The sequence below is a fragment of the Antennarius striatus genome, chromosome 18, assembly GCF_040054535.1.
Source record: "Antennarius striatus isolate MH-2024 chromosome 18, ASM4005453v1, whole genome shotgun sequence".
Taxonomy (NCBI): domain Eukaryota; kingdom Metazoa; phylum Chordata; class Actinopteri; order Lophiiformes; family Antennariidae; genus Antennarius; species Antennarius striatus.
In genome coordinates, this window is record NC_090793.1 from 737,353 (window position 1) to 747,389 (window position 10,037).

The 10,037-nt window shown below is 49.4% G+C and overlaps 1 protein-coding gene across 1 annotated transcript; it reads left to right on the forward strand.

The window, feature by feature from the left end:
* Positions 1–1,116: 1,116 nt before the first annotated feature.
* LOC137612541 (calsequestrin-1-like) lies at positions 1,117–9,582 on the forward strand. The gene is made up of 11 exons (XM_068341113.1): positions 1,117–1,507; positions 3,749–3,842; positions 3,929–4,029; positions 4,123–4,234; positions 4,411–4,484; positions 7,787–7,917; positions 8,015–8,060; positions 8,174–8,228; positions 8,328–8,428; positions 8,514–8,588; positions 8,690–9,582. Exons 1-11 carry the CDS (start codon positions 1,271–1,273, stop codon positions 9,026–9,028), a joined length of 1,365 nt encoding a protein of 454 aa, XP_068197214.1. The 5' UTR covers positions 1,117–1,270; the 3' UTR covers positions 9,029–9,582.
* The last annotated feature ends 455 nt before the right edge of the window (positions 9,583–10,037 follow it).

The window sequence follows — 10,037 nt, forward strand, 5'->3', positions numbered from 1 at the left end:
CTTGTTTGGCCTTTGCTACCTCTACCTTCACCTTACGCTGCGTCTCCCTGTACTCCTGTCTCCTCTCCTCAGTCCTCTCAGCGTCCCAGACATTAAATTCACGACCACCGTTCACTAGTTTGAGATCTGTGATCACATCTTGTTCTTATTTATTAGAGTGAGTCACACAATTTGCAGAAAATAATTTGCACTAATTTTTTTGTCAGTGTAGTTTTTATTCAAATATTAGCTGTTTGTGTGTGTGTGTGTGTGTGTGTGTGTGTGTGTGTGTGTGTGTGTGTGTGTGTGTGTGTGTGTGTGTGTGTGTGTGTGAACTAATAGTTCCAGATTTATTTATAACCCCCCCCACCGCTTTAAGGAGGACAGTATTTACTTAGATCCCCCCTTTTTGCTTCGTCTCAGTCTGACACACACACACACACACACACACACACACACACACACACACACACACACACCGACACCCACACACCCTCCCGCCCCCCCCCCCTCTATGTTTCACTTTCTCCTTGAGTCAGGGCTAAGTGACACCTACGCTCTGAATCCTCAGCAGGTGCACCCCCCCCCCATGTCCTCGACTGACCCACAGTCTCCACATTTTAGCGCTGTGCCAGCAGGAGCAAATCAGACACCAGCCCCCCCAAACCGACCCCCCCACCCCAATATGTCCTCTCCGTCCTGCATCCATTATTTTTAGCTGGAGCGTCTTAATATGGGAAAGATCCAGACGCCCCCAAACCCCCAAACCCCCAAACCCCCAAACCCACCATTTGCTGCAAAGCGGAGCTTAGCACACACACACACACACACACACACACACACACACACACACACACACACACACACACACACACACACACACACACACACACACACACACACACACACACACACACACACACTCTCCTTTGTGTCTTCTGTCTGCGTGGACAGAATGAGTCCAGGTTAGTTCTCTACTGGCCCCGCCCACCGACACAGGTCTGAACACACACACACACACACACACACACACACACACACACACACACACACACACACACACCCAAAGCCGTCACTCACACCTCTGTCAAACTTAGCCCAGCCCCTCCTCCACCCGGTGCCCCGCTGCCAGTTGCCCCCGTGGGGTTTTTAATAAGGTGGAGGCAGGAGTCGGTCTTGCTCTCTCCTGGGTGACGCGGGTTGGAACCGATTCTCCACACTTTGACTCGACTTGTCTTTTCTTTTACCTTCTGAAGCGGTACCCCTCACCTGAACACCCCACAGAGGAGCCATGAAGTGGACCTGGGTGTTGCTGGCGGTCCTGCTGTCCCTGGGGGGGCTATCGCGGGCCAAGGACAGCCTGGACTTCCCGGAGTACGACGGGAAGGACCGCGTCCACGACCTCAACGCCAAGAACTACAAGTCTGTGATGAAGAAGTACGACGTGATGGTGGTGTACCACCACGACCACCCCGGCCCCGGCCGCGTCGCCCAGAGACAGTTTGAGATGGAGGAGTTGGCCCTGGAGGTGGGTGCAGAGGGGGATTGTGGGTAGACCAGGAGGTCGTCTGAGGCTCTGGTGGCGCTGAGTGAAGGCCATGCTCAGGTTCTAAATGATGCAGATGTGGAGTGTGTGTGTGTGTGTGTGTGTGGGGGGGGGGGGGTAGGTGATCTTAATGCGTTTCTTTATTGATGATGCGTTCAGAGGTGATTGATTGATCAGTGAGGTACCAGACGCCTCGTCAGCGTCAGAAAAGAGAGAAGCTGAGGTGATCAGAGATGGAGAAGGTTGAGTGTGTGTGTGTGTGTGTGTGTGTGTGTGTGTGTGTGTGTGTGTGTGTGTGTGTCACCTCGGATGCTCTGCCGTTTCATCACATTCCTCACACACACATGACATCACCTCTCAGCAGAGCGCCTCCCGGTGTCTCATGTCGGTTCTTCTCAGAACTTCTCCTCAAACCTCTGCTTGAACACACCTGTGTGTGTGTGTGTGTGTGTGTGTGTGTGTGTGTGTGTGTGTGTGTGTGTGAGACCCTCTGCACACCTGGAGCGTCAGGTGTCACCATGGAGATATTCATGCAGGGATGTGACTGGTTTCAGTCTGAGGCTCCCTGGCCTGGGGGGAACAGGAATAACCCGGATGACGCCGCTCGTCTTCACGTATCTTCATCGGTCCGGCTGATGGGGGGGCCGGCGCTGGGCTCCTGGCTCCAGAAGTGCCTGCTCAGCACCGGCCGGTGATTGACACCCCCAGTACTGTAACCGTCAGCGGATCCCGACGCCCCCGGGCATCGCTGCCACCTCGCCAAAATAGTCCCGGGGCGGCGGATCTGCTGCTGCTATATTTGTTCTGCTGGTGGGGGGGGGCTTGTGTTCCACCTCATGAACATTATTATCATTTACATCTGATCATTTTATTTATGGGGGGGAGACAACAGCAGAGAGACCTGAACGTGTCACTGGGGGGGGGGGGGGGTCACAGGAAACCAGGAGGAGGAGGAAGGCCTCCGTGTTCTGGAGGAAGAAGCTTCTGCTTCTACACCATAGATGGAGCACACACACACACACACACACACACACACACACACACACACACACACACACACACACACACACACACACACACACACACACACACACACACACACACACACACACACACACACACACACATGTTGTGTACTTGGAAGAGCAGCAGATCTGATGGCCTGAAACCCCATCCCAGATACTGAAGATGCTTCAGCCTGAAGCTGGGGGGGGGTTCAGCTTCTCCAAAAGAAATGAGATCAGCCACATTACTGAGGGGGGGGGGGGGGGCTTCTATTTACAGGACCAGCAGATATGATTTCATAATGTAACTGGAAATAAAACCTGACAGAAATGAAATGCGTTTATATTAACGTTGGGATCAGAAGTCTCCCAGATATATTCGTTCGTCGTTACATTAACGTTTTAAATGCATCGCAATAAATACAGCGGAAAAGACTCATCTGAGTCCTTCTCCGTTTATTTTCCTAACAGTTTATTTTCAAATCTCTGACTGGATCCTTTAACGTCTTCAGGGTTTATTTTAGACCACTTAAATGCCAAAAGGTTAAACATGGAGTCGAACCTGAACCCACAAAAACATTTGGATTTTAACTCAGCTTTTAAAACATTAAAGTAAAGGTTAACACGTTTACATTTGCATTATACATTTTAAAGATTATTATTATAATTTGAACATCTTACCTCTTTGTTCCTGACAGTCTGAACGGCACAGGATTACCAGAAAAAAATCTAATAAAGTCTTAATGATAAATTTCTCCAAAAAATAATTTTCAAAAATGTGCTTGTATGAGCTTTAATTTGTATAATTCTGACTAAATACAGATGTTTCCACACATAAAATGCAGAAGCAGGTGTTTGTTGATATGAGGCTGACAGGAAAGAAAAAGTCACATTTATGATTTAGTCTCAAAATCCTGAAAGATGACGTGGTTTTAAAGGGTTAATGTCTGAGACACGGGTGTGTGTGTGTTTGTGTGTGTGTGTTTTGCCCCCCCCAAACACACTGGAACCACTTCCTGCATGCGGCCCCTCCATTGGTGGACACGTCCGTCCGTCAGGTTCGGGTTTCCTACAGAATTAGAAAGTGCCTCAGCAGCGCTCTGGGGACCGGGCTCGTATGGAGCGTAATGGAACGCGACCGCAGACGCGTGTTCACCTGAACGAGTGTGTGTGTGTGTGTGTGTGTGTGTGTGTGTGTGTGTGTGTGTGTGTGTTGCAGCTCGCAGCCCAGGTCCTGGATGACTTTGACGATGAAGACATCGGCGTCGGCCTCATCGACGCGAAGCTCGACAAAGTCGTGGCCAAGAAGTTGGGTGAGTCGTGGGTCACGGGGGGGTGGGGGGTCGCTGGAGAACACCTGGGTTCAGGACTAACCCCCCGCTGCTGTTCCTTCCTCCAGGCCTGGAGGAGTCCGACAGCGTCTTCATCTTCACCGACGATGAGGTGATCGAGTACGACGGTGAATTTGCGGCGGACACGCTGGTGGAGTTCATCTACGATGTTCGTGAGGATGAAAAGCTCTAAACCAAACGTCTGGAGCCCCCCCCCCCCCACTGAGCCTCACGAAGGCTCCTTCTCTTCTCCCCCCCGCAGCTCCTGGAGGACCCGGTGGAGATCATCGACAACAGCAGGGAGCTAAAAGGCTTTGAGAACGTGGAGGAGGACATCAAACTGGTGGGCTACTTTAAGAGTCACAAGTCAGAACGTAAGAATCTGTAGACGGCATGAAAACCTGCTGCTTGCTTTCCAACACATTTCCTTTGCGTGTCGGCCCCGCCCGGGTGTAACCTTTGAGCTGCAGAGTGAAGACGTTTCAAACGGGCTGAATTAAAGATGGCCGCCGTGCGTCTGATTGGCTCATGGTCGCCTGTGACGTTTCAGACTTCGAGGCGTTCGCCGATGCCGCTGAAGAGTTCCATCCTCACATCTCCTTTTATGCCACCTTCAATCCCAAGGTGAGTAAGAACACGCCCAAAAAGAGTGGGCGGGGCTTAAAAACGTGTCAAGCATGAGGAACGGGCTGGTTCTGTGCAGATGGGAAATAAAACTGAGGTCAAAGGTTAAAGAGAACAGAGATAGTGGGTAAGAAAATCAAAACAACTGCTGAAAGAGGTTAAAGTGTTCCATGGCGAGGGGAGGGGGAGGAGCTAGAACCAACATTAACGATTATTAATAATGTCATCATCCAATCCTTCAGGGTTTTATTGGTTCCAGTGATCATTTTTAGAATTATTGTCTCAATAATTCATTTAAAGCTTATTAATTAAAATCTAACGTGGGCCGAGGATTGAGCCTTGAGGAACTCCACACCCGCTGATCAGGTAGACAGGTAGGAGAGTACTTGGTGTGTCCTCATGGAAGGAAAGTAGATAAGGAGACTTGGTGGTGGAATGAGGAGGTACAGGAGTGTATACAGAGAAAGAGGTTAGCCAAGAGGAAGTGGGACACTGAGAGGACTGAGGAGAGTAGACAGGAGTACAGGGAGATGCAGCGTAAGGTGAAGGTAGAGGTAGCAAAGGCCAAACAAGAAGCTTATGATGACTTGTATGCTAGGTTGGACAGTAAGGAGGGAGAGACTGATCTATACCGGTTGGCAAGACAGAGAGACAGAGATGGGAAGGACGTGCAGCAGGTTAGGGTGATTAAGGATAGGGATGGAAGTCTATTGACAGGTGTCAGTAGTGTGATGGGAAGATGGAAAGAGTACTTTGAAGAGTTGATGAACGTGGAAAATGAGAGAGAACAAAGACTAGAAGAGGTGACTGTTGTGGACCAGGATGTAGCAAAGATTAGTCAGGATAAAGTGAGGAGGGCATTGAAGAGGATGAAGAGTGGAAAGGCAGTCGGTCCTGATGATATACCTGTAGAGGTATGGAAGTGTCTAGGAGAGGTGGCGGTAGAGTTTCTGACTGGGTTGTTCAACAGGATCTTAGATAGTGAGAAGATGCCTGAGGAATGGAGGAGTAGTGTGCTGGTGCCCATTTTTAAGAACAAGGGAGATGTGCAGAGTTGTGGCAACTACAGAGGAATAAAGCTGATGAGCCATACAATGAAGTTATGGGAGAGAGTAGTGGAAGCTAGACTAAGGGCAGAAGTGAACATTTGTGAGCAGCAGTATGGTTTCATGCCAAAACAGAGTACTACAGATGCAGTATTTGCTTTGAGGATGTTGATAGAGAAGTACAGAGAAGGCCAGAGGGAGCTGCATTGTGTTTTTGTAGATCTGGAGAAAGCTTATGACAGGGTGTCCAGAGAGGAACTGTGGTATTGTATGAGGAAGTCTGGAGTGGCAGAGAAGTATGTTAGAACGGTGCAGGACATGTATGAGGACTGTAAGACAGTGGTGAGGTGTGTGTAGGTGTGACAGAGGAGTTCAAGGTGGAGGTGGGACTGCATCAGGGATCAGCTCTGAGCCCCTTCTTGTTGCTATGGTGATGGACAGGCTGACAGACGAGGTTAGACAGGAATCTCCATGGACTATGATGTTTGCAGATGACATTGTGATCTGCAGTGAGAGCAGGGAACAGGTGGAGGAGAAGCTAGAGAGGTGGAGGTTTGTCCTGGAAAGGAGAGGAATGAAGGTTAGCCGCAGTAAGACAGAGTACATGTGTGTGAATGAGAGGGACCCAAGTGGAAGAGTGAGGTTACAGGGAGAAGAGATCAAGAAGGTGGAGGATTTGAAGTACTTAGGGTCAACAGTCCAGAGCAATGGAGAGTGTGGAAAAGAGGTGAAGAAGCGTGTCCAGGCAGGATGGAACGGGTGGAGGAAAGTGTCAGGTGTGATGTGTGATAGAAGAGTTTCAGCTAAAATGAAAGGAAAGGTGTACAAAACTGTGGTGAGACCAGCGATGTTGTTTGGTCTAGAGACAGTGTCACTGAGGAAAAGACAGGAGACAGAGCTGGAGGTAGCAGAGATGAAGATGCTGAGGTTCTCTCTGGGAGTGACCAGGATGGATAGGATCAGGAATGAGTCCATCAGAGGGACAGCACATGTTAGAGGTTCTGGAGATAAAGTCAGAGAGGCCAGACTGAGATGGTTTGGACATGTCCAGAGGAGAGATAGTGAATATATTGGTAGAAGGATGCTGAGTTCTGAACTGCCAGGCAGGAGGCCTAGAGGAAGACCAAAGAGGAGGTTTATGGATGTAGTGAAAGAGGACATGAAGGTAGTTGGTGTGAGAGAAGAGGATGAGAAGACAGGGTTAGATGGAGGACTCTGATTGGCTGTGGAGACCCTGAAGGGAACAACTGAAAAAAGAAGAAGATATATATATTATATTACATACAGTATAATATACATAGGTTATATTATATACAGTATACAATTTATACAAACACACAATATATGTATATCTTTTTATATACATGTACAGTATATGTATCGTGTGTGTTTATACACACACACACACATACATATATATACATATATACATATATATATACATATAGATATATATGTGTGTTAGAGGTAAGACCTGGCCTGAATTTTGGGTCGGGCTCAAAATGTCAATAATTACATTTGGGTTGGACTCGGGCTCATCTTTCGCTAACTTTTTAAATAAATAAATATTATGTATCTCAAACGATATGTGGATGTTAAACCAATACCTTCATAAAATCAATAATTAAGGTAAAACAGAGAAGGTGCTGTCTGATAATTGCTATTCAATTACTAAACAAGAGGAGAGGACTTGAGCCTGAGTCCAAGCCCGACCCCGCCCGAATCAAAATGTCAATAAGTACGTTCAGGCTGTGTTGGGCTTTAATACCCCCAGGGGCGGGGTGGGTCGGGTTGTTGGTTGTAACCCTCTGCTGGTTGTTGGTTCTAACCCTCTGGTGGTTGTTGGTTCTAACCCTCTGCTGGTTGTTGGTTCTAACCCTCTGCTGGTTGTTGGTTCTAACCCTCTGCTGGTTGTTGGTTCTAACCCTCTGCTGGTTGTTGGTTCTAACCCAATGCTGGTTGTTGGTTCTAACCCTCTGCTGGTTGTTGGTTCTAACCCTCTGCTGGTTGTTGGTTCTAACCCTCTGCTCGTTGTTGGTTCTAACCCTCTGCTGGTTGTTGGTTCTAACCCTCTGGTGGTTGTTGGTTCTAACCCTCTGCTGGTTGTTGGTTCTAACCCAATGCTGGTTGTTGGTTCTAACCCTCTGCTGGTTGTTGGTTCTAACCCTCTGCTGGTTGTTGGTTCTAACCCTCTGCTGGTTGTTGGTTCTAACCCTCTGCTGGTTGTTGGTTCTAACCCTCTGCTGGTTGCTGCAGGTGGCCAAAGCTCTGGAGCTGAAGCTCAATGAGGTGGACTTCTACGAACCCTTCATGGACGACCCTGTCCTCATCCCAGGGAAACCCTACACGGAGGCGGAGCTGGTGAAGTTCATCGAAGCAAATGACAGGTGAGGTGAAAGGTCACCCCTTGGGGTGAAAGGTCACCCTATGAGGTCAAAGCTCTCAGATCAGGAGTCTAAAATCTTTTCTTCTGTGCTTTTCAAGACCAACCCTGAGGAAGCTGCAGCCACACAACATGTACGAGATCTGGGTAAGAACCGGAACCTTTAACCCCAGAACCATGAAGGTTCTGGTCAGACTGAGGCACCAGAACCAGAACCAGAACCAGACCCGAGTCTCAGGCTGTCCCCCTTCTCCCTGCAGGACGACGATGTGAACGGAGAACATATCATCGCTTTTGCAGAGGAAGCCGACCCAGGTAGAGACCCGCTGTGTGACAGAACCAGAGGGGTTCTGCAGGTGAACCTCATCCGACCGCATCCGTCCTAACCTCCATCATGCCCCCCCCCCCCCACAGATGGTTTTGAGTTCCTGGAGATCCTGAAGCAGGTTGCCGAGGACAACACAGATAACCCCGACCTCAGCATCGTCTGGATCGACCCTGACGACTTCCCTCTGGTAGACTGATGATGGATGATGGATTGATGATGGTTGGATGATGGTTGGATGATGGTTGGATGATGGTTGACCTCCTCTCCTGCAGCTCCTGCCCCACTGGGAGAAGACTTTTGGAATCGACCTGTCCTCCCCTCAGATCGGTGTTGTTGATGCTGATGATGTGAGTATTGTTCTTCCTCTTCTGGGGTGGGGGCATTACGGGGGGTATTAGTTTGCGCCCTGGGGCTCACACACCCTCTCTGTTGCGGCCCCCCCCCCCAGGCGGACAGCGTCTGGATGGACATGGACGACGGCGAGGACCTGCCATCGGTGGACGAGCTGGAGGACTGGATCGAAGACGCTCTGTCGGGGGAGATCGATCCTGATAATGATGATGATGATGATGACGATGATGACGATGATGATGATGATGATGATGACGATGATGATGACGATGATGATGATGATGATGACGATGATGATGACGATGATGATGACGACGATGATGATGACGACGATGACGACGACGATGATGACGATGATGATGATGATGACGATGATGACGATGATGATGACGACGACGATGACGATGATGACGATGATGATGATGATGATTATTAAGTCATTCAGTCCTAATTTATTCTTAAAGTCTGACCAACGCCGTTTCAAGAGTCAACATCCTTAACTGTCAGTCCACCTTAAATGTCCCATCTGTTCGTCATCCTCTTTCTTCATCACACCACCACAATATTCCATCACTCATTTGCCCCTCCCACTCCCGCCCCCCCCCGATGTGTTCCCTGATGCTTGGGGCCACAAACAGCTCTCCAGGACCCCACGGCCTCTTCGTCCACCCCAGCCTATCACGTAGCGCTGCTGGCGTCCCCGCCCCTCCGGTGTCCCCGCCCCTCCGGTGTTTATTTTCAAACGGCTGGTGGGCGGGGCCGTCAGTGTTATGTTTCCCCCTGTGGCGTCCTCCCCCTCCCTCCTCCGTCAGAAGGGGGCGCTAGCAGTCGGTTCTGACGGGTCTCAAGCGTCACCAATGGAACGCTGTACGTCACACGGATGTTTTCTACCATTATGAAATATGACAGCAGCCATATTCTATTTTTGTAACGAGAGAAGTTTAACTTACTGTTAAGTCTTAAATAAATGACAGCTTGGACAGAAACCACGCCCCCTGTTGTTGTGTCGTGATTTAACCTCAGCAGGAAGTCAGGAGACGACGCTGGTGTCATGACCTTTTGTTCCTGTGGTCCTAATCCTCCGATGTAAGTCACACACACAAACACACACAAAGCTGATGAGCCACACGATGAAGTTATGGGAGAGAGGTGTGACAGAAGAGTTCAAGGTGGAGGTGGGACTGCATCAGGGATCAGCTCTGAGCCCCTTCTTGTTGCTATGGTGATGGACAGGCTGACAGACGAGGTTAGACAGGAATCTCCATGTTGTTTGGTCTAGAGACAGTGTCCCTGAGGAAAAGACAGGAGACAGAGCTGGAGGTAGCAGAGATGAAGATGCTGAGGTTCTCTCTGGGAGTGACCAGGATGGATAGGATCAGGAATGAGTCCATCAGAGGGACAGCACATGTTAGAGGTTCTGGAGATAAAGTCAGAGAGGCCAGACT